Genomic DNA, 24,885 nt, shown 5'->3' with positions numbered 1-24,885 from the left:
ATAATATACAATATTAAATATAAAAATATTATAAATTATATTTAAAACATAATAAAATAAAATTAAAAATATTTATTTAATAATTCGGTTAATTCGGTTAAACCGATATTTTTTTACAAAAATCGAATCGAACCGAATACCGAATTAACCGATATTTGAAAATTTCGAAACCGAATTAACCGATTAACCGAACCGAATTTCCAAATTAATTCGGTTCGGTCGGTTAAATCGGTTTAACCGAATTTTTGCTCACCCCTACTTGGCATGATATAGCAAACCTTTTTAGTGCTGCAATGGAAATTTAAAACATGGGTAAAAAAAATGTTGAGAAGTGTGCTCCCACAGTATGTAATGCACAAATAAATTGTAAGTATTTAAAATATAATTAAGATGCGTATCTTTTAAATCCTAATTGCATTCAGTTCGCACTACAAATAAAAAACCTTTTAAATTGTGCGACGGTTGTTTATAACAATCGCAAATTTTAGCGACGGCATCAAACACCGTCGATAATTAGCGACCGATAGCGACGAATCACTAAAACAATCGCTAATAGCGACGGAAATATTATAACCGTAGCTTTATTAGGCTTTATTTGTCAATTCCTGAATAGCGCCAAGACTGCACCTTTAAAGGGGATAATAATGGCAATATCAGACGATAATTTGAGCCCTGCTTCACCCTTTTCACTACCAAATTCATATGGATCGGTCGTTCTTGGCGGAACCTTCGACCGCTTACACGACGGCCATCGCCAATTCCTTAAGGTGTGTGATCCCATACCCGTTGCTTTAATAATATCTCAATCATCGGAAGATGATCGGAATTTTGGTTTTGCAGGCTGCGGCGGTGGTGGCGAGGGATCGGGTCGTTGTTGGTGTTTGCGATGGTCCTATGCTAGCTAAGAAGAAGGTACGCAAATTATATAGTCGATAATCCTTTTTTTTTGGGTGGGGGGGGGGGGGGGGGGGGGTTTGAATCGAATTTAAAAGGGTATTATTTTGGGTTGAAATTTTAGAATTGAGAAAATAAACTTTCAAGACATGTATAATGATTGTTAATAATGTGCCACATGATTTATAATTCTAGAAAAAAAATTGTCCTTGTGGCTAGAAAGTGTGAATCCGGAACGTGAACTTTATAAAGAAAAAGATAATCTCGGTTGGCTAAAAAATTTTGGAGTCCAGCTATGATTTGCTGTTAAATGTGAATGTAATGAAGTAAATGAGTGGAATATTGGAGTAGAGCCTATGCGACGTTTATTTTAACAAAATAATCAATAAGTGGTGAGAAAATCTTTGTTGCTGTCATTGTGTTAATAGTAGCTGAATGCTGCTGGGAGTTGCAGTCACAGTTGTCACCCCTTAGCATGTGTTGTGGATAAAAGATAATGAATTTCACTGCCGACGAATTTTGGGAAATAATCAAGTGTTGTAACAAAAGTCTGATTTGACTAAAGCACACTTTTATTTATCTCATTTATAGTGGTTTGGTAAGCTAGTTTTTATTTGTCTTCATGTATCATCTTAGAAAGCTAACTATGCCATGTAAAACGGTCATATGGGGTTATCATGTTCTTTATTTTCCTCTTGATCTACACATGTATGTTCTTTCTATTCAATGGCAGTTGACAAACTTGTGATGTTTTTAAGCACTGTCTGCAGTATGCTAATCTAATAGAGCCAATTGAACAAAGAATGAAACACGTTGAGGATTACATAAAGGTACGCATTACATGTGAAGAAGATGGTTATAGTTAGAATGACATGAGTTATTTATTCTCAAGCCAGCAAAGAATAGATTTCCTTCGCTGCTTATGATCATGGCTGCATGATGGATGGCATATACTAGTGGATGCTGGAGTTGAGTTGTTCGCATTCTATTTGATATACTTCCTGTTTGTCGAGATACTAAAATGCACCATCTAATCTAATTAGAAAGCATGCTGCATTCTACTTTATGAAGGCTCTCCTTTTATAAATGTGGAATGGACATACTTTGGTTATTTACACAAAAACCTAGAAACACACTATTGTATCATTTTTCTGTATATTCAGACTGCAGAGATGTCAACTTTTGATAAACATAATGCCTATTTTCTTTCCTTAATTTTTCCTTTCAGTCAGTTGAACCAGGGATAATTGTGCAAGCAGAACCCATTGTTGATCCCTATGGCCCTTCAATCGATGATGAGAATTTGGAGGCTATAATTGTCAGGTCCATATTTTTCCTAACAACAATTTGATTTACACACTGTTCTTTCTGTTTATTACTCCCGGGAATAAAAATACGACAGTTCTATCATTTTTATTTTGTTTCTTTAGCTTTACTTTGTGATGATCCAAGTATTAAGGGTACGCCGTACCACTTAATGAACTTGGACTTGTCTTGAAGGCCTATGATCCTTATAAATCTTGCTCGAGCTAGATGATTTTGCTTAGAATTTAGATACAGATTAGGCCCTATACATGCATGATTAAATTTGTTTTTACGTGTCATGCAACGCCTTATTAAAGCTGCTTGGTAACAGCAAGGAAACAATTCCTGGTGGACTATCTGTTAATAAGAAGAGGGCAGAGAGAGGCCTTTCCCAGCTAAAGGTTCAACTTATCAAAACCACAGTAGTTATGTTCTGTTATTATGTACTTGTTAAAACTATAATGTTGTACGTCTCCTGCAGATTGAAATAGTAGATTTAGTCCCTGGAGAATGTGGTGGAGACAAATTGAGTTCTACAGCATTAAGAAGACTTGAGGCTGAGAAGCTGCAGCTTAAAGGTAAGATGTGATACACATTTGAGTTTACTCATTTTTTTTAGTTTTCTTGCTCCTGCTTTACCAAAAACACTTCGATCCGTTTGCTAACGACCATGGGCGTCTGCTTTCAAAACAACTATTTAAGCACTGAGAAGTTGGAATCAACAAGCATGTAGACATGTGTTCTCTTTAACTTAGGCTTACTTAGTAAATATGTCGAGACACTCTTTCACATATCTGTTCTTTATATTTATTCAACATTTCTAAAATTTTCCAACTGCATATGAGAGCTTATATATATGGTGTATCATGCACGTGTGTGCATATTGATTCATTTATTTGCAAGTGTGTGAATATATTTTTGTGTACGTTAATTTTTGATTCACTTGGTACTACTCATGCAAGTATTGTGTGTTTATAAACAAAATATGCATATAATATATAACTACTCAACTTAGAATATCAAATTTGATATACCATAAGAAATTGCAAGAGTCACCGTTTACTTCTCTCAACACCCAGACGCCTATTTATCATCTTTTAACCAAGTTGTCTAGATTCTTACTTTGTTAAATACTCACTTTTATCACTTGCTCTAAAGCAAAATCCCTAGCAAAAAGGTTATCAGTACTTATTTATTCCCTGGTCATGACATGAGTATATTTTAAATGTGCAGAGGTGAGCAGCTGATGAATTATGAGACTATATATATATATATATATATATATATATATATATATATATATATATATATATTTACATAGATTGAATGTATTTATTTTGCATGTTAATTTTCTTGTATAAACGACTTTGAAATGTATCATGGTCTCCTACTTATCATCTCACCAATTACAAGATCAACATTGTCTAGATGTGTCGGTAGGCAATGTGTCGGTAGGCAATGGTCGGAGTAGGGGTCATTACACGGCTTCATGAATTTGTATGTTGACACAGATTTATTCTCTACGAAAAGAGAGAACATGATTGTTTCTCATTTGTATACTTAAATGCTTGTTGAGTGGAATATGCAGTCTCTTTTTAGTTTCTCCTAAGCTACAACACACGCATTTCGGGTAAGGAGATGCTCTATATGTGGTGTACATTTAATCAATATAGAGCACTGGAGAGTGGAGACACCATGTGAAACTCACCCCTATATTTATTAGTTTTTAATATATATAGTATAAATTTGAATTAATAAGGATGTGTACATAATATTATTCTTATATTTTTATTATTTTAATTTGATACTGATACATTAGTTATCTAACGTCTGTGATATTTATCTTAAATTAGAATGGAATAATTGAGATTTATCTTTTTAAATGTTAACATGTGTTTCACCAATTGTTTCATGATTTGACTTGAATATTTGATTTACATGGCTATCCACATGTCGTTTGGTTTGGTTTTCAACTTAGACAAAAACTTATGTGAGACGGTTTCACGGGTCGTATTTGTGAGACGAATATTTTATTTGAGTCATCCATGAAAAAGTAGCACTTTTTATGCTAAGAGTATTACTTTTAATTATGACCCACTCTTCAACTTATTGATGTGAATACTTCATGTCAAATTGAATTTTCAATTTGACTTATTAGTTCCCATTGTCGTTTAGTTATGTGACTCATGCTCAATTTTGTTGCAAGCATTAAAATATTTTTTCTTAAATTTTTTGGTATATACATTTATATGAGTAGTATTCAATAATAACACCAATTAAAGCGTGCATCATTTTTTGTTTAATAAAATTTTCAACATGATTTCATCTCTGCTGTCATTACAATAAAGGTTGAATAGCATTTTCGTTGTTGCTGATGACTGTAGTTGTGTTATACTTAAAATACTTTACAACATTATAGTGTGTATACTTTTCGTAAATAAAAATTTTGTATAATTTTATGGTAATATGAGGTCCATTTACTCTAATGACAATTAATTATCAAACAATAATTATTTGATTTAAATATGCATCGGAAAAAATGTTTAAAATACTTTAAAATGGACCTCAGGACTTAGAAAAATTTCGACATGACCTCCCCGTAGGTTGGACATCCTGAAAAACTCAAGCATAAAAAAATAGTAAAATGACTCGATTTACGCTGCGATAATCATAAACAATCACATGCAAGTGCAGACTAGACACACGACATAAATATCACATACATCAGTTCAAATAAGCAAGCAAGGCTCCCAAACAACATAAATCAAATTCAAATAACAATACAGATAAAAGGGGCATCTCCCCGGATAATAACACCTAACATATAACTGACAAAAACTGCAAACAACCATAAATACTATCTGGGAAACTTCGCTAGACACAACCAAGCAATCCCACCTTAATCACGAGTTCCGCTAGCGGAACCTCCGCCTGGTGCTGCAAAACCCCTCGGGAGATCTATCATGGTGCCCAAAAGCAATCACAGTAGCCCCCCAGTAAACAACTGAGGTTATGATTCTGGTATGAACAGTCCAACATTAAACATAAAGCATGCATAATCATATAATAAAATGTAATATGCAATGCACGAAGGGCTCAATGAATAATCGGGATAACAGGAGCCAATAAACTAAACGATAACTGTTGGAACATTTCATGTTCGCAATCTTTGCATGATTTTGATGTTAACAAAACTTGTTATTTTATTACTAATAATCTACCTTAGTGCGCAGATAGCTGAAACTGAAGTAATCAGTTTGCGAAGCCACAACTGAAACTAGTGGAGATGTCGACTGATTGAACCAACTGATTGCTGAAACTGAATCAGTCAAATTGATTTGTCAACAAACAGTTCAGCTGACTGTCCAGCTGATAGGTAATTCAGCAGGAGGACCTCAGAAGCCTGGCCAGCCGTTGTTGTGTCTAACTGACGAAGAGCCCAGCTGACCAGTTCAAACTGAAGTAGTGAAATCAGTTCAACTGACGAGTCAACTGATTTCACCAGCCCAACTGAAGATCAGTCCAGCTGACCAGTTAAAAGCATCAGTCAGAATCTTTCAGTTGCAGATCAAGACAAGCTTATTCAAAGTAGATTCCAGCTGTGCGTAAATGTACAAAGCATTTGTCCAGTCAAAGCACAATAATGGACGTTGCATCAGAATATTAAAGACAAGCGTTCTAAAAGGACAGTCGAAAAGTCGAGACACAAAGTCCAAGGAGCCAATTCAAAATGCAACAGATACATTAATGAGTCTCACTGTACGCATAAGCTTCCCGCCTATAAATAAGAGGATCAATGAAGACTCAAGCAGCAAGAGAGAAAACAAGAATCACTACAAGTGTGTGAAAAACAAAGGGCACACATATTTTCTAATCAGCTTTCATAGAAGCACTCAGCCCAATCAAGGGAAACCTTCACAGATATCTGTTTAGTTTAGAAGCATATCTCCCTCAGTATGTGAGAACATTATTTGTTCAGTTCTCACACACAAGCACACACCACCACCCAAAATACAGTTTTGCACAAAGACGTTAAACTTGTGTATGTAGTATTTGATACATAGACGTTAAAGAAGTGTTGGCTGAAAGATGCTGCCTTCAGTCGTAGCTAGGAGTTCAGTTTAGGCAGTAGCGTAAGTCTTAGCTGGGTGGGTTTGTACAAATAGTTGTATAAATCAAAGTATTCTAGTGGATCCTACCTGTGGAGGTAGAAGAGGTGAAGTAGGAATATTTGAAGTCTTCGAACATCCATAAACATGTCTTGTGTATCTAACTGATTAACTGCTGTTTTTAAACTCTTTGGATTAGTAAGAGTATCAGTCAGTTTAGTTGTCACTATAACTGAAGTGATGAATGCAAAAACTAATCTGCTCTTTTTCAGTTATTCAGTTTACATAAGTTAAAATGTTTTCAAATATAACAGTCTTCTTCACGAATGATTACTTCGAGTATCTTTCGCTTGGTTTCTAACCAAACCCGATTTAATTCATCGGTGTTAACATTCTTAGCACACGAGCTATTGCACCTCATTGGAAAATATTGTGTTTGAAACATCCTTTAGATGCCCATCACACGATCCTTTATAACAACTGAAATAATGCTCGAGCAATAACTCAAGGGAGTTACATCTTCATGCAGCTAAACCGCCATGCTAAGTATGCGAGGTATGCCAGGCTATGCTGAATAACACCCTTGACTCGGCTTCCATACAGCTGATACGATACAACAGGATGACATAACAGAACAAACTAGATGACACAATCACAGCGCTCACCTCAAAAGGCTGCACTAACCACGAGATTGTTCAATCATTTCTATGGTCTCATGGAATCAACAAGAATGTCATAACAATATGTCATATGCTAAATGCCAATAATATGTCTTAATAATAAACATATACCACAACGAAGGCATTTAACAAATTACAAAAGTCAACAAACTCGGTTTAATTTTTTGATGTTCAATATTTCAAAAACTAGCCTATTGTAACTCAATGCTTGTCCTTCAATCTATTCTATCAGTTTGCGTTGTAGGTTTTCTGCTTTTTCATCACTTTGCTTCATTCTCCCTTAATACTCTGTTTATTTATTATTTAGAAAATTTTATGTTATGCTCAGCTCCCGAATCACTTACTGTTTATGAATATGATTATAATAGTTAAACAATTCAAATTTATATATGGAAATATCACACTGCAAAGAAACATAGATCAAGAAACAATTAAGACATTAAATCGGCCATGTCGTTTGCATTTGATTGACTACCTCGTTTTATCTGCCACTCATTTCAACTCAATATAAAAATTTAATGTATACATGTCGTTTGAGTTTCTCGATGTTTTTGAATTTTGATTGAGGAACCCTTAATATGCGCGCACCTCTCGTTTCAATTTAATAAATATAATATAGCAATTAATGTATGCATACCTCCAATCCGATTACATATGACTCGGACACAACCAGAACCAGGGAACAACATATAATAAATGCCATCGTGAATACATACACATAAGAATTTTATATATTTATTATTGATCTTGTATTAACATTCAGTAGAATTAATTTTATTAAAATTGATTAAGTTACTCAATGAAGTAACTGTACTCTCTCAAATAAATATTTTTAACTTTGATATAATTATTATTTAACCTTAATAATTAGTAAGCATGTATTTTGTATTTATTTATATATAAAAAATATTTTTTTCTCTATTGTTATTTATATGTATATTATAAGATACACTAATGTTCACACATCATTTCACGTCCTAGAATTTATTCGAGTATAATGACCCTATGACTCTCGTCCAATCATTTGATTTGCTAGTATTCCGTCATTTTATCATATGTAACACAATAAATATAAGATAACATTCAATTCAAATTAAATACAATATAATATTAAACCCCAAACAATGAACACTATGAAAAATGAGGAACAAATCCTTAATTCTAGAATACTATGAGTTGGTTTTAAATTATTAGAACATCAAAAGGCAGAAGATCAATCATCAACGGTTATGTCGAGAATTCAAAAAATGTAAAAACACAAATAAAAACACAATTGATATTTTTATTCATACTTTTATATAGAAATATTAGATTAGATGCCAACAGTTCAGTGTTGTAGAACCGAATATTTATATTTTATGGATGGCAATTGGTAAGTAGTCGGGGACAAAAAAAACACGAGTGCAAATCAGAGGAGAAACTAAAATAATTGCATTATCGAAGATACCACCAAGATGGAACGACAAAATTTTCTGTAATTATAATGGAAAGAATAAACAAATATGACCCATTAAAATACCACACCCGGGAGATGATTGAAGTTATCGACCAATGCAAGATGAACATAAGTCCGTATCCGGTAAACTATGTGAACAACGTAACGACATCTCTACGGTATCCTCGAACCATCAAAAGACGAGGCACATTTTCGACCAAGAGGTCCATATACTCCATATAAAAATACGCGGGATGGTTCAGAGGCGGCGGCGGAAGACTTACCAGGACAACAGCAGCCATTCTAGAGTATCTAAGTATCGTCGAATTAAGCTTTAAAGTGGTGTATAGGAATTTTTCTACTTGCTGCTCATTAACAACAACTGGCTTTCCGTCAGCAATCAAAGGTCTCTCTTCTTCTCTTGCCTTTTCATTCATTTCACCAAGATAACTAGCAATTCTCTCTTGTGCACTGGCGAACGCCTCCACAGAATCATCCTGCTGCTCAGTTTGGGCATCCCACGATTTCATTGAGATTACGATTACCTCAGCTTGCATTCGAAGATCATAAAGAAACTTCTTTACATCCGCTTTGAGTTCCTCCGCATCAGAATCTTCTTCTGCGATACAAAATACCTGAATCTTGCAGCTCTCAAAGCTCTCTTTCGTCAGGAGGAGCTGGGAAAGAAGTAGCATAAGACCACCATCTCTCACAATCCAATACAAATCGATGGTACCATACTGTCTTTGATACTCGTTAGGCCACTCATCAAGACCCTTCACGATAACAACTGCCTTGTTTGCAACAATGCAATCATTTATTATACTGACAAATGTGGCTGGTATTTCAGTTAAATTTTCCCGGCGCCAGATTTCAGGGTATCGCATCACCACAATATTAGGCTTCAGATTCCCAAGGCCCATAGTCTGAACAATACCTCGGAAGCCATCGGACATTGAAGGAGCAACAACTATCTCAGCCACACCTTCACATTTTTTGTAGTCAATGTAAGTACTGAGAGCTCTGCATGCAGCCTTTGCATCTTCAGCACACTCGTAATAGTCCCCATCTAAAATAGAGACAAATATTGACATTCCCCTGCCTTTTTTCTTCACACAATTGGCAAAGTCTGCAAGCTTAGGATGGCAAGGTACATTTTCAGGCAATTTGCCCCAAGGCCGGCAAAATATGAGAGGAATAGGATACCAGTTCTTTGGATGTACTTGGCTTGCTGCAAATATAATTGCACTGTGTAAATGATGACACAAGTAGAGAAGTAATTAAATTGACATCAAAACCTTTAATTGGTCAACTAGATAAACATGCAAACCTCCTAAAGATCGCAGGCTTCTAAGAGCAAGTTGAAAGTATGCACTCTTGAAACCATCACCCCAGTCTCCTGCTTTGCCTTTGATGCTCACATAGTAATATATAAGAGTTGCCAAGGCCAGAGACACAACGGTGAAAGTCCAAGATATCAAAAACATAATCACTGTAGAATAAGAAAATATAAAATAAAAATTACAGATACGACAAAGAACAAGGACATTTCAAATAATGAGAACTTCACATGCCATGATGTCCACAGATCCTTCCTACATAGAATTTTGCTAATCAATCCATCCACGGGTCAATTATATTAACAAATAGATGAAATATTAACCAAAAACCCAATAAACAGGATAAAAGACAACTCCAATATCAAATTTCCAAAGGAATATGAAGTAAACCACAATTCATTTCTTTTGTTTACCTTTACCCATATATCTAAAAATTGATATCGCACTAATTTGATTTTAGATCTAACCAACAGACAAAGAACCCATATTAGTCTCTCCAACAACCTAGATGGATCACTAGGCTCAGAGTTGTGACGGTACAGCAAAAGACAAAGTACAGAGAATATGGTGGTACATGCCGCACTCATGAATAAGTCTGTAATTGTCATAGAGTATTTAGTTGGCCATTTGATCTCAACTTTCTATCTGAATATTCATCAGACCAACTGTTTCTGAATCCTCTTTGGCATCTATCTTGGGGCAACCAAGGAACTTCATTCAATAAAAGCGAAAACTTAATGTAGTCTCTTTTTCTCATCACTCGATAGGGGAAGCAGGCTGAGGATAAAAAGGAATGAGGAAATCTACTAATAAAATCACCTTCCTTGGCACTAATTGGCAGAACCAGTTGAAAGTTTCAAAGAAAAAGTGTAAACTCTACCGTCTCCAGCACCATCAAAACTAAATTTCATCATGCATACCGAGAAATGTAAGCATAGAAACTTACTAACTAACCTACACAGATTAATGCTCCAATAAGAGAGAGGCTCCAATGATGAAATTTCCATCGAGGACGCCAGCTGGGAGCATCTAACAGATCTAAAAGAAAGCAGGACAAGTTGACACCCGCATAACACAAAAGGTAAAACATTGTTATAGTTGGCGTGATAAGATCCAGGTTGCCAATAACTACACATCCAATGCAGAGGAAGGCAGTGAATAAAGTAGCAATGTGAGGCTCACTCCCATCTGCCACTTTAAAGTAGTTCAGAACAGGTAGGATATCATCATTGGCTATTGCTGCAAGAAGTCGGGGGGCACCAGTCAAACTCTGCAGAGCTGCACCTAAGGTTGAGAGTATAATACCGATATGAATGATGGAAGGGAAAGGCCAAGCAACAGTAGCTGTAAGTAGCCTGCACAAACAGCTCAGTCAAGCCCTTACACAGCACAACTTCAATTAATTTGAAATTCTGATTAAAAATATAATTTAAAAACAGCCAACTTATATACAAGGCTAGGAATAAGCATATAATAATCTGTCTGTTATCTAGAAGTGCAAAATGTGCATTTGAGTTCCTTTTGAAACATTGTAACAAAGCATTGTCATTAATATACAATCATAAAAGTCCTAGAACTTCTTTTTTTTTTTTTTTTATAAGAAAAAGTCCTAGAACTTCTAAGCCCCATAAGAGCACTCTTAGGTACTTTGTTAAAGCTGCATTTTATTCACTCTAGGATAGATAAAGTCATAAAGCTAACAAGCATTCGATCCGGTTTTTCTGAAAGTAGGCCCACTTTCTTAAATTTTCCCTTCACAAACAGCCATACTAGGTAAAACACTAGCAACTCCTTCGAGAACAGAAGTTGGTGAATCGTAGTACGGCATAAATAGCACTCAAAACCCTGCAACTCTATCCACAATGTTTTCAACTTTCATATCGTCAGATTTAAAAAACTGGATCTAATTGTTTCAAATCCATAATTTAAAAATTCAAAGTACTTGTTATGAATCATATTGCACTACTAAAGACTTCAAAGATGTTATTGCTCAGATATAGCAATTCTTTGCTCATGGATTTGATATCCACGTCATTCAAATCCGAAACATCAAGTCCTCTAAAATCCATTCCAATTATTTAAACACAAATTCTAATCTTCTACATTTGCATAGGAGACCCTATATCTCTTGTGTCAGATGGCAAGCTCCTGCAGATTACCAAAAACTCCTTTCCAGTAGTACAAATATCTCCTCTAAAGCAACAGAACTACAGGATCATAACTATAAACACAAACGAGAATAATATTTAGTAAGATCATCTAGACTAGTTCTTGATCAAATCATAGACAGTAACGGGTGCAGCATACAATTGCAGCATTAGCACAATACATGAGAAGAAAGGAGAAAACATTAACAGCAAAAGTTGCAACAAATGCAGCACGAACTGAGAATTTGCAGACATACCTGTCAGTCAAAAGTTTTTCCCTGGTTGCAAGAGCACCAAAAAAAACTACAGAAATAAGATATAGACCAGAAGTTGTCAAAGTTGCAGCTAAGGTCCCAACAGGAATGGATCGCTGAGTATCCTTCAGTGAGGCAGAACGATTTGAACCAGCCATAATCCCTGTGACCGCTGGGAAAAAAAGTCCTACTAGTGCACTGAAAGTAAAGTCAGTTAGAACACATACATCAAACATTCTATGTTTCATTCAAGCTATACTATGTTGATATCTATGTAAAATCACAGTTGAGACCAGGCTATCATGCAGGAAACACATGCTTCTGGTATTTGTAAACAGCTTTTACATCTTTGAACATGGTCAAGACCAGTTTTTCTCGTAGGTCTTATCAAAATTTATTCAACAACAGCAAGCTTCTCGACAATGTGTTACAATAAAAAATCAAGTTTTTAGAAACACGATTTAATAGAAATATTACGGACCACTATATAAAGAGTGTAGATAGAAAAAAATATTCAACAGCATCTACTCATAATAATTGAAGAACAGACCTCCTGTCAGCAAAACAAGAGACCATTGGCTTGACATATTCACAATACAATTGTAAATTAACAAACAAATAATCACGATGAATCAATGATGGAAGCCAACTTAGCCATGGAAACATGTTGCAACAAAGTATATCAAGAGAATCCAAAACATCCCCAGGAAAGGTAACAAAATATGAAGTATGTCGACACAACAAAAGAAACTATTACCAAACACAGCATAGTGAATTTGATGAGAACTGGGACTCAAATCTAGGGTCAGTAAAAAGAGAAAAATAACTGAGAGGTCCTAGGTGCCTCACTTGAAGTTCCAGTATATTTTCCCACTGGGATCAGGGATTCCAGCATTGTTTGTTGTTTGATAGTCTGAACTCCAATTATCTTTGAAAGAATCCAAACTCAAGCCCGTAATTCCAACTGCACAATTGTAGGAACACAATGAGTCCAATGATACCCAATAGAACCATTATAGTCATCCCAAGACAGAAACAAAAGCAAACAATCAACCTGAAAAGATTAATGTGTATATACTACAACATTCCTAGCTCTCTGAAATCCACTAAACTATTAAATAAAATGATAATTTCCAATTCTATGGTATAGATATCAGTCAATTTCTGTTTACAAATATTAATTTGACTATAGTTATCATGGGTATCATGGTTTTGGTTCTCGAAATAAACAAGGTTTGATGCTCATTATCCTTTTTTATACCTCAAACAATGATGTTCCCCCAAAATTTATTTGCGTTGAGCTATAAGGGATAACTTCTGACACATTTATAAAATCATAAATTAATAAAAAAATGAGTGAAGCAACTTACCTACTGGATTATCCTTCCTTGCCAGAAATATCCCAAGAAATATGCTGAACAATGAGAACATAACAGGTATAAGAAAGGCTGGTGCAACTCGATTGATCATTTTCACACCACCAAAGACTATGAAACAGAGGATGATGGTCACGATAATCCCATATATTTGCAAGTCATGCAAACTTGGGCTGGGAATAGGCTGTGCAATGCCTGTTTCGTTTACCTTGGTAAAAGTTTCTGCATAAAAGGGAACAAGATACAAATGGATGAAATCTTCATAATGTGTTTACAAACAACAAAAAGCAGAAAGATATATAGTTGAGACAAAACTTTAAAGAGTCATAAAGCTTTGGGCTTACCTTCAAGATTATTATAGTGGTGTAGATGTAATGTTTCTACTGGTGTAGCCTTACTGTTACAAATTCACCACTCCTAGTCTACAGAAATTCTGTCGTCAGATATAACTAATAGTTATGAGGTTGTCGGTTGATTCTTTTCATGACTTCGATTTTACGGATTTTTTTCACATTAAGTAAAGTAACAAGAACTTATAACAAATAAAATCAGGTGACCATGCAAAAGCTTTAGCAGTGTTGTATTCCCAGGGGAGGTACCACAGAAAGCCAGGAAAGTCATATTCATAGTTGTCAATCGCGCATAGCGCCCGCCGCCCCGTAGCGCAAAGGTTTTCCGTGGCTATCGCGCATAACGAATAGCGTAGCGAGGATTATTTTAAAGTAAAGCGCCACTAGTATATAAATATATAATATAAAGCCTATAGTAACATCAATTCAAAAACCTTAATTTCCAGCATAATATTCCATCAATTTTAATTGTAAAATACTAAAACCTGAAATTATTTCAATTTTTTCATTGAAGTATCATAGAAGACACAAAAATAAAGCAAGAAATGCAAAAAAATATAATTTCCAGCAAAAACCTAACTAAGTACACGCCAAAAAAACCAAAATTAGAAAAGAAAAAAAGACAGAAAATAAGCATGTAGCTTCGCTTTGCAATAACGCAGCTATTTCAGCTATCGCGATTGTCGCTATAGTGCCAATAGCGAGGATAGCGAGCGCTATAGCAAAGTTCATGGCGCGTAGCGGTCCGCAGCGATGTGGTGTCGCTTCGCTACGCTATTCGCTATAGCGAGGGCTACGGGGGCTATTGACAACTATGGTCATATTACTAAAGAACATATTACATCCCAATCTCAAAAGGTTTACCCTGTTTCTGTACCTCTTCTTTCATGTAATTACAGCACATAGTGGTGGTGATTCATAAGATCAAGTGAAGTGAAGAAGGTTCGCACAGAAGCAAAAATGCCCTCATCTCCATCGCCCGTCTCAGCCCCTACTAGCTCGCCGACCAATGTCTTCCTTCCCAGTTCCCAGTTGTCGTCCACCTTTATTTTCTCCCTATTCCCCTGCCTCTTCCACCCGAACGACTTTGCCGATCGACCTTTCCCTTCTTTGCCGTCATTTCTGGACAGTTTTGTATTCCCAACCTCCCTTCTTTTAAAGTTCGACCAACCCACGTTTTAACTCAACCAAAACCTAACCCTAGTTGGAACCTGTAATTAGCCACATAATACCGATTTTTATATACCTGGACCACTGAACCACATATAACAGGAGTCAGAACTGAGATGACTGTTTCGAGTAGGGTGTTTTACCAGCAGCGGAGTTTGCATTGTGAATTAGCCACATAATACCCATTTTCATATACCTGGACTGCTGAACCACATATAACAGGAGCCGGAACTGAGATGACTGTTCTGAGTAGGGCGTTTTACCAGCAGTGGAGATTGCATCGTGAATCAACTCATGCACGATGGGAGGAAGAGGTTAAGATTGAACAAAAATTGTTCATGATATGATTGGGTCTTGGGGGGAACTCAATTTGCTTGACAGAGAGAACCAGAAACGCGAGTTATGTGCTAGAAGCAGATTTTGGTAGTGCACAATGGATCTGTTTGAAGCTACGGGATTCCAAATAAAAAAACTTCAAAATCTCAATTTTTTGAAAAGGAAAAACTATATCAACAACCCAACTTCGTGCTCGGCTTTTAATCGCTTCAGGGGTAATAATGTGGTGTTTTCCATTCAAAGATTTACCAACAAGCGAGGTACTTTTCTGGAGGTGGCTAAACTCATTCAGCAAGGCAGTAAACAGCACATCATTTTGCCAAGTGGTCACAACCTGTGGTGATGGAAAAGGTTAGCAAACCATATGTCTAACCTCTTGAGAGGAAAGAAGCAGATGGCGACTCAGCATAGTATAGATCGACGGATAGCAGATCATGCATGTCAGAAACAAGCACAGAGGATGCATTTGCTAAGGAAGGAGGAAGCTAAGGACTGCAGCAGTCATTATAAGGAGAAGAATTGGAATGAAGCACTTATTATTACCAAGGGGCAGGTTAACATTCCATGGAGCTGTTTCGGGTTGTTCTTTGTAAATCTTCAAGGGAGGATTGAAATATTTCCGTTCCAAGCTAACAAGGCAATGTGGTGGCCGACCAATCATAAAGAGTCTACATACAACTTAAATTTGAGGAGATGTTTTCTTGAAAGAAGGGTTACTTTGTCTTTTGAGAAATGGAGTCCAGAAATTAATAGGGAGGAGATGGTGTATGAATACTGTAATAGTTGGGTCAGCATTTTTGAACTACCTTGGAACTTATGGTCGACAGATACTTTCAAAACTATTGGGGAGCAATGCGGTGGTTTGATGGAAATAAGAAATGACAATGCATGGCTTAAGGATTTATTGTCAGCTAAGATTAAAGTGAGAGGAATTGAAGGTGGATTATTAACAGTGTGATGCAAATTCCGTCGCAAGTTGGCATGCTAGAGATCAGATTAGCTGTTGATTCTGTAGACATTGCAGCTTATGAGAATCATGAACGTCAATCTTACGCCCAGGTCGTGGTCAATGGGACGAGGATGATGGCGGGGTGGGGGAACTCAAATATTCATAGAAAAGAAAAGGTGGAGTGGACTCTGGCATTTGTAGAAATAAAGCAGAAATGAACTTTTGCGAAGATCAAGAGCAGAGAACAGATAAAGAAGACAGTGAGAAAGTAAATGGGTATGAAATCTGTGCGGTGTAGGTGAAGGATAAACAACAGTGTGAAAGGTTTAAAGAGGTAGAGCATCGTTCAGCAAGTAATTTTTTTATGTCGGCAGCATTATTACAGGGAAAAGAGATGAAGATTTTAAAAGGGATAATTCCAAAAAGGTCATTGAATTCAGAAGATTATCAATTCAAAATATGAGAAAGCAAGATAATGAGGGGGTAGACGTATTCAGAGTAAAGGAGATCCAAGGATATTAGTGCACACTTTCGAGAAGACATATTGTACAAGGAAATACCTTAAAAAAATTGATAAGGTCGGGTCCTTCGATGATTTTTTAGCAAATGAAGACCACATGAATCAGGAGGAACAAATGATGGGGGGTGATGGTTTGGGTGAATTGGAAGACAAAATTTTAAATGATTTTGAAGATGAATGATCTGTGGAAGGGTAGGAGAATTATGTTTGAGATAGTCCTACATCATTTCAATCAGTCACTCCAGCACATATTTAATAGGTCGTGGAGGATATTAAGGGGCTGTTTGAATCATCCCCAGTTATTTTGCCAAGAAGCAGGCCATGTCAACTTTGAATATACGATACCTTTAGTGGAAGAGGTACTTTCTTGCTTCCAATCTCCAATTCTAAAACATTCGTTCAATCTTAATTCTATCTTTCCAGCGTATTTCTCTGTTCTGGGGCTGAGGCATCAGGATGAGGTACAGGAGTCGGGAATGCAATCGGTAAAAGTGGGTGTGGAAGGGGAGAGTCAGTCAAGAGCTAGGATATAGTGGATTGGATATTTTTGGATTTTGTTTTACTACAGAAAGAATTCGGATAGAGATGAAGAAAGTGGATTAGGAGATGCATATCTTTTTTTTTTTTGGATAAGAAACTAGATATTATTATTAGTTAAAGTTTTACAAAACTAGCGGATGAGTAATCCGCACGAGGAAAAGCAACACAACTTATAAAGTACTAGCCTAGTAACTTCATGCCCATACATATTTCCAATATCTAATTAAATCAGAAGTAGACAAATGTTGAAAGTCTTTAATAATTATTATCCAACTGGCAACCCTGAACTTTATCTTCTCCCAGACTTCATCTGTCGTCTCCGAATCCTCTTGAAAAATTCTTTTATTTCTCTCCAACCATATAAACTAAAGTGGGTTTTTTTATGCGATGAAGCTGATGGAGATTCACATTGTCATTTGGTTGCGTGGGAACATGTTTGGAACCGAAAGATAGAAGGGGCTTGGGTATTGGGAATATCTGTTTGAGGAATAAGACACTTTTGGAGAAATGGTGGTGGAGATGCAGCTTGAAGACAGAGAACGGGGCTTTTCTAAAGAATTACTGCAGTTTTCCCACTCCCTTTGATTATCATATACAAAAAAGTCTTTCCCGTTGTCGGAAAAGGTTATTAAGAGAAAATATAGGATTTGAGATAATAGATGGGATCTGTGCTTAGCAAGGAGTGTTACTTTCAGAAGTCCTTGGAAATTTATTTCTCGAACTTACCCGGCTTTTCATCTTTTAGTGAGGATGGTGGCTAAAGGAGGAATATCATTAGATTTTGGGAGGACAAGTTGTGGGTAAATTATCCTTTAAAAACCTTTACCCAACTTTATTTCAGATTCCTTTGTTTCATAAGAAGCCTATTATCCGGTTCATTCACGAGGATGGACATTATCTTAATTTTTCTTTATCGCGGGATCCGCATTTTTGAAGGGATTTGAGTGATGACGAACTGATTGAGTTGAGTTGGGGGTTTTAGATAATGCTAGGATGGATGTGGGCAGTGTGGATTTCAAGGTTTGAAAGGGGATTCTTCAAGGTCTTTCTTTGTTAAATCTTTCTACGAGTCTTTTCTCTCAATCAATAACTTTCTTCCTTTCCGATGCTTTCAATATATTTGGAAAGAACCGATACCATAAGGTTTAATTCTCGTGGATTGTAGCTCTGGGCAAATTGCCGACTTGTGATATGTTGCAAAAAAAAAATGCCTCTTTGTGCACTCTGTCCGAATTGGTGTGTCCTTTGCCGGGGCGAGGAAGAGACTCAAGATCATATGTTTCTCCACTGTTCATTCACGGCTTGTATCTGATCCAAAACTCTGAATGAATTGGGTTTCGTGTGGGTTACTCCGAGATCAACGCGTGATATGTTAGTTTTAGATATTGGTTGTGATCTTGGCAAGAGAGGTAGTATTTTTTGAAATGTGACAGTCCATTTTATCTTTTGATTAATCTGCTTGGAGCAAAACGGAAGAATATTCGACAATACAGCGGATTCGGCTGACAAGTGTTAGGAAAACATCAGATTTAGAGGTTGCAGTTTGGACAAGGAAACATTCAGATTTTAAGCATCTATCGATTTCAAATTTAGTTATTGATTGGAGCTTTATTTGCTGATGATGTGATCAGAGCTTCATTTATCTTTTACGTACTTGCGGATATCTTGTCCGCCATTTTGTAAACTTATATTTAATTTACCCTAATAAAATATCGTTTCTTGAAAAAAAGTAAAAATTTATAACAAAAAAAAAAGAGCCCAGTCACAAAAGTCAATACAAAATTACCTCTGAAAAGCCCTGCTTCTGGAACAGCTTTTAGGAAGGTCTCCACAGCCCCCAAGACATAACTGTGTTAAGTTAAACCGTGAGAATTTAACATCAACTAGTAATTTCCTGGATCAACTAAAAAATAGATTGCAAAATACGACATTCATTATCATCCATTAAAAAATGGGTACTCACAGAGATCCTGCAACTGCATTACCAAGGAAAAAGCATAGTCCAATACTTACTCCGACCTCAGGACCCAAGGCTCGACCAATAAGATAATAAGGCCCCCCACCCTGGAAACAGAAGTAAATGATGAATTTCACGTGAATCAACTTTTTCCATAGTTGAACTTATAAATCAAATGTGTATTGGAAAATCGACGATAAAACGCAACTCATCAGTTGAAGAAGCAAGCATTACAACTAAAATACTCCATCACAACGTACCTTCATTGCACCATTAGTAGCAATTGCACTCAATGATATAGTTGTAAGGAAAGTACATGAACCACAGAAGGCGACAAGTAATAAAGATTCACCAATCCCAGCCATCCCTACAATCCTACAGTAATACGGCTGAATCAGAACGTAAATTCCAAAAAATTGAGTATCAAGGAAATATTTAATGAAAAACTTGGCTAAATTTTAAAAAAAAAAAACAGAGACAAGAGAGAGAGATAAGCAAAGAGAACACTTATCCAATCTAGCTTCAACTCTGTAGAGTCGGTAACACAATCCATTTCAAAGTGATTGCATTTCCTCTCCTAATTTCAACTCACTTTCCCAAACAAGCCACATGAATATTCACATAAATATTTACAGGCAAATTGAACACTGTGAATCCTCTGGAAAATGCAAAGGATCAATCACTAGGTAAAACAAACAATTTAAACATATCTCTAGAAGCAAAAAATAAATAAATTATTGAAGACATTTCTAACGTCGAGAGATTTAGCAGTTCACTCCGGGACATAATTTGCCTTTGTGGAGAAGGAGAGGGGCATGATAAATATAAACAAACACAATCAAGCATTCTTAAGCCAACGACCTTGGCTGGGTAGAGATAATTCAAAAGCGAAGTCTAGTTCAAGACAATGCAATCAGGATATAGTTGCAAGTAAGCCTGCTTGAGTCAAAAAATACATATATTTTTTCACAAGTTCTATACATTGTAAGGAGCCTATAAACCAAAAATCCTAAGGTAGAAAATCGAGATACAAATGATTAGTTGCAATCCAGAAAAAAGAAAAAAAAAGGAAAGAAAGAACATGGTGACTCCTAAAGCTAGGATGTTCTATCCTGGATTCCTGTGAGTACACAACTTTGTTTTTGTGCACATTAAAATCGATGAAGATTACCAAGAAAATCTGATGTAGTAAATAATCCCCAAAATATTTTGCAAGCAAGGAACAAACACGCCCATCATGGTCCCCAATTTGACACCAGAGATCTGCATGATAAGCAATTTGGTTTAGACAGCATTGATAAAAGAATCAAGGTATTAACTTTCCAAAAATGACATAAAAGACATGAAAAGCTGCAATCAGTATTTCAAATATAAAAGGAACAGAACATATTGATGTAAGAATCGTGGATGGTGAATTAAATTTAGTTCAACGAATATAAAATTCTGTAAAGGACAGAAGGAAATTTATTCACCAAGTCGCAAGATGTGAAACCCAGATGTTATTAAGTTTTCACAGCACCAAAATCAACAAATCCATACAAACAAAAAAACCATGGAAGACAAAAGAGGGGATCGGTTCTTCCTACGCTAAAGTTGTCCCATTCTTGCCCTCATCATCGTAGTCCAATCACATACTTTTCCACCGAATAGTCAAGCGTGAGAACACCGAATTTGAAGTTCCACTACTTCTCAAAAAAATTAACAACAAAGACAGCAACTACTAATCAAATCACAAGTAGCAGACCAACACCAGAATACAAACATAGTCATTTGCTAAGCAGTAGCACAGAACCAAAGAGCAAAAATAAGATGGAATACATCATTGTTACCTTTGGACGATCAAGATTAATAGTCACATCATCTCCATCTCTAGGACTAGAAAGTGCAGGAATCTGATCACTGGCCATACTGAATACCAAAAATCATCAAGAAAAGTAATAAATTTGAATTTATCAAAAAAAAAATTAGTTCCCTCTATCACCAATGGAAATACCATTCACATCTCAAGCCCAGGTGATATTGAAGTATAGTGGAAACTCAATAATTTAGTAAAACCAGATCATACGAGATGCTTCATAATATTCTGCCAGGAAAATATGAATAAATGGAAGAAGATAATTATTCATCATTACCTTCTAAGCCCCAAAATATTGACTAGTGAGTCAAAACCAAATAATTCCAGTTTGGACTCCATCCGAGACCCATTGACACCTTCATGGTTCGGAACTGACCCATCTCGACCTTCAGATAGCATATTTGTCTGCACACCTGCCTTAAGTTTTCTGAAACACGAAGAGTAAGATTTATGCCTAAATCACAAACTCAAAATTTCAATCAGACCCATCATATTGTTGAAAGTATGCCTAACAATGTCCTTATGCCTCAAGAGGTCATATAAGCGACAAAAGTACACACGAAAGCCATATTCCACCAACATAATTGCTAAAACAAGACAAGAACAAAAAAAAATCATCAAACTAAGTATTATAACGACGACCAAACAATGATAGTGCGTTAACTTATGTTCTACTTCAATACGTGATGTCACACACAATTAAAGCTCGGTTATAATTTCCACGTAAATCAATTCACCTTGCCCCTCTAGCTCTCACAGGCAACACATTCACGCTTGAATAAACCAATCAATAGCCAAGAAAACACACACAGAGCAAACATCATCCCAACCAAAAAATGAGCGAACCAAAGAAAGTATAATCGAAGTTACTTGAGATCGTTCGGATTAGAAAATGAATCCGAAGAAGAAGCAACGCTGCTAGGATCTATTGACGACATCTCAAGAACGGCTCGATCTTGGTCGTGGGCAAATACTGGCCTGTACTTTCTGCCACCCGCGCCGCCCCTCCCTGATGAAAACTCATTGTCGTCTGAAGTTTCTATATCCGCACCACTATCATCAGTAGCCATTGCGTTCGAATCAAAAATTTAAACTTGATCTGTCCTTTTTCCGTATAAACATATATGAAGAAGAAAGAATAATGAAGAAGATACAGATCCGACAATATGAACAAAAAGAAGAAGGTTCTCTGACCAGTAAAACACGGGAATTGACCGAAATCCGAAATCTGAATTTGGTTTGGTTTAAGTTTGAGAGGCGAAAAGGATAGATTAATATGGAAATTTATCCCATGCGTGCCAATTACATGCTTGATTTAGCGCGTCGGCTTTGAAGAATCTAACGGGACCAACTTCAGGGAAAATGAGGAAAAAGGGAGGCACGGAAGAGTTTATTAAGAAAAAGGGAGCGAATGAAATTTACTTTTTTATCTTTTGTTTAAAATTTGTTTAAAAACTAATTTTTTTATTAGTGTATTTTAATTTTATATATAATAAAATTTATAATTTAATTAAATAAAAAAACTGACTCCATTCAATTTTTCTATCTTCCCCGACTCAATTCTAAATTTCATTTCATTTTTTATCTCCACAAAAAATATTTTTCTTCTCAACCTTCCATCCTCTCATTTTTTGGCTAACAATTAACCACGAACAACAAATCCAAAAAAAAATCCATATATTGAAAAAAAAATAATTTTGAAATATATAATTTATAGGATCCACCTAAGTCGTGAAAACAAAAATTGTATCACGACCCACAACTTCATGACCCTGGGTCGCGAAGAACAAGCCTTCACGAAGCTGTGAAGCACTTGTGCTTCACTACCTCGACCCACGCGACCCAATTTTGGTGGGTCGCGTATATATATATATATATATATATATATATATATATATATATATATATATATATATATATATATATATTGTAACATATGGATCGAGAAGCATATTATTATAAAATTTGTTAAAAATTTTAATATAATTATAAAATTTGTTATACAATAAACATTAATTTCACATCCTTTGATATACATTCATTAACTGAATTTTTTTAGTTCTATTATTATAAAATTTGTTAAGAATTTTAGTAGAATTATAAAATTTGTTAATGTTTATATACAATAAACATTAATTTCATTTGCTTCGATATACATTCATTAAAGTGAATATGTAATGAAATTTGTTATGAATTTTTTTAGTTCATTATAAATTTGTTATGAATTTTAGTGGAATTATAAAATTTGTTAAGATTTTTAGTGAGTATAAATTCAACCCACATTGTTAGAATAAGAGATACATTTTTCTACTTGTTCTGAATTTTTTAACTAACATACTTAAATTAACATATAACTAATGTTTACACAAATAAATTTTTTATATATATTTACATTTTAATATATATAAAGTGGATTATATATTATAAAATGATCAAAACTCAAAAATATCAAAAATTTCTACCCACTCGACCCATCTCGACCCAAACCCTAAACCCTAAACAAAACCCTAAACCAAACCTCTAACATTATCACTCAACCAATTTTTTTTATTTTTTTATTTAAAAAACATAAAAAAATAAAAAAAATTAAAAGAGAGGGTCGAGCACTCTTCATTTTTTTATTTTAAAAAAATTTATTTAAAAAAAAAATAGAAATACTCTTCATTTTTTTATTTTTTTAAAAAAATTTATTTAAAAAAAAATAGAAGTAGAAGAGTGGGTCGTGCTCTTCGCGACCCACTCTTCCATTTTTTATTTTTTTTAATAAATTTATTTTTAAAAAATAATAAAAAATTAGAAGTAGAAGAGTGACCCACTCTTCATTTTTTTTAACGAGCTAATTAATGATCTTATCTAACCAACATATTCAACTCCCTTTTCTCGATTTTTAAAAGTCAAAATCCCTTTTATTTAATTAAATTTTAAATGGATCGTATATTTTTTATTGACCGGGACCATTCACCCGCTCCCTTCTTCTTTGTGGTTGGGCTCACAAATACTTTGAAACGATTAATAATAATAATAATAATTATTATTATATTACAAATTTGGAATTTTATTCGTTGCCATTTGAGATTCAAAATTTATTAATCAGTCGCACATAACTAATCGAGATTTCAATTTAAGTGAATATACTAAAACAAAATAATGGATTTTTTTAATATAGACTCAAACTCATCATCAATATAAATGTAACTATTTATTGATTCTTGGTATTCTTACAAAATGAACATGTTTGCTGGATTATATTGGCATCAAGTTTTTCAAATAATGTCGTGATTGGTAATATGACTTAAATATGCGTCATTTACACATAACATGGAGTTGGTTCTCGGAGTCACTTCAGTCGTTCTGAATTTCTGAAAACATGGTACAAATCAAGTTTAAATTGTGTCTCTCTATAAAAATTACACATGAAAAAAGAGAAAAATTCTATAAATATGTAAGAGAATATAAAATGTACTTTCATGGGCATATATAATGACATCATCATTTAGCCCACCTGTAGCAACTCATTTACATTTCACCTCTATGTATTTCAAGGGAGTTAGACTTGATAAGAGGAAATGTCTGTCAGTTTCCTCGATGTTATTTTTGGTGATTCTTTTACATTTCCCTGTCTTTTTTGGAAGTAGAAATTGCCAATTTCTGTAACAATACCATTGCCA

The 24,885-nt window shown here is 35.2% G+C and overlaps 2 protein-coding genes across 2 annotated transcripts; one reads left to right on the top strand and one right to left on the bottom strand.

Moving 5' to 3' along the window:
- The first annotated feature begins 600 nt into the window (after positions 1-600).
- LOC140811534 (phosphopantetheine adenylyltransferase-like) lies at positions 601-3,800 on the top strand. Its single transcript, XM_073169472.1, has 7 exons — positions 601-767; positions 841-912; positions 1,665-1,724; positions 2,123-2,217; positions 2,531-2,600; positions 2,681-2,777; positions 3,433-3,800. The coding sequence occupies exons 1-7, from the start codon at positions 645-647 to the stop codon at positions 3,444-3,446; spliced, it is 531 nt and encodes a 176-aa protein (XP_073025573.1). The 5' UTR covers positions 601-644; the 3' UTR covers positions 3,447-3,800.
- A 4,604-nt stretch (positions 3,801-8,404) lies between these two features.
- Positions 8,405-22,551, bottom strand: LOC140811533 (cation-chloride cotransporter 1-like). Its single transcript, XM_073169471.1, has 13 exons — positions 22,088-22,551; positions 21,495-21,644; positions 21,192-21,270; positions 20,534-20,625; positions 19,623-19,737; positions 19,369-19,469; positions 19,192-19,253; positions 13,535-13,762; positions 13,014-13,128; positions 12,168-12,362; positions 10,718-11,118; positions 9,754-9,915; positions 8,405-9,654 (listed from the first exon to the last, which is right to left on the bottom strand). Exons 1-13 carry the CDS (start codon positions 22,285-22,287, stop codon positions 8,573-8,575), a joined length of 2,982 nt encoding a protein of 993 aa, XP_073025572.1. The 5' UTR covers positions 22,288-22,551; the 3' UTR covers positions 8,405-8,572.
- Between the last annotated feature and the right edge of the window lie 2,334 nt (positions 22,552-24,885).

The sequence above is a fragment of the Primulina eburnea genome, chromosome 14 (assembly GCF_022965805.1).
Source record: "Primulina eburnea isolate SZY01 chromosome 14, ASM2296580v1, whole genome shotgun sequence".
NCBI classification, from domain to species: Eukaryota; Viridiplantae; Streptophyta; class Magnoliopsida; order Lamiales; family Gesneriaceae; genus Primulina; species Primulina eburnea.
The sequence above is the reverse complement of the archived record's forward strand: the minus strand, read 5'-3'. Positions and strand labels throughout refer to the sequence as shown.

Coding starts and splice junctions, on each gene's coding strand:
- LOC140811534 (XM_073169472.1), top strand. CDS start 645: ATGGCAATATCAGACGATAATTTGAGCCCTGCTTCACCCTTTTCACTA. Junction 2,218..2,530: donor TTGGAGGCTATAATTGTCAG/GTCCATATTTTT, acceptor GCTTGGTAACAG/CAAGGAAACAATTCCTGGTG. Junction 2,601..2,680: donor GAGGCCTTTCCCAGCTAAAG/GTTCAACTTATC, acceptor CGTCTCCTGCAG/ATTGAAATAGTAGATTTAGT.
- LOC140811533 (XM_073169471.1), bottom strand. CDS start 22,287: ATGGCTACTGATGATAGTGGTGCGGATATAGAAACTTCAGACGACAAT. Junction 20,626..21,191: donor TTAATCTTGATCGTCCAAAG/GTAACAATGATG, acceptor CTTATCATGCAG/ATCTCTGGTGTCAAATTGGG. Junction 9,655..9,753: donor AAGCCTGCGATCTTTAGGAG/GTTTGCATGTTT, acceptor TTATATTTGCAG/CAAGCCAAGTACATCCAAAG.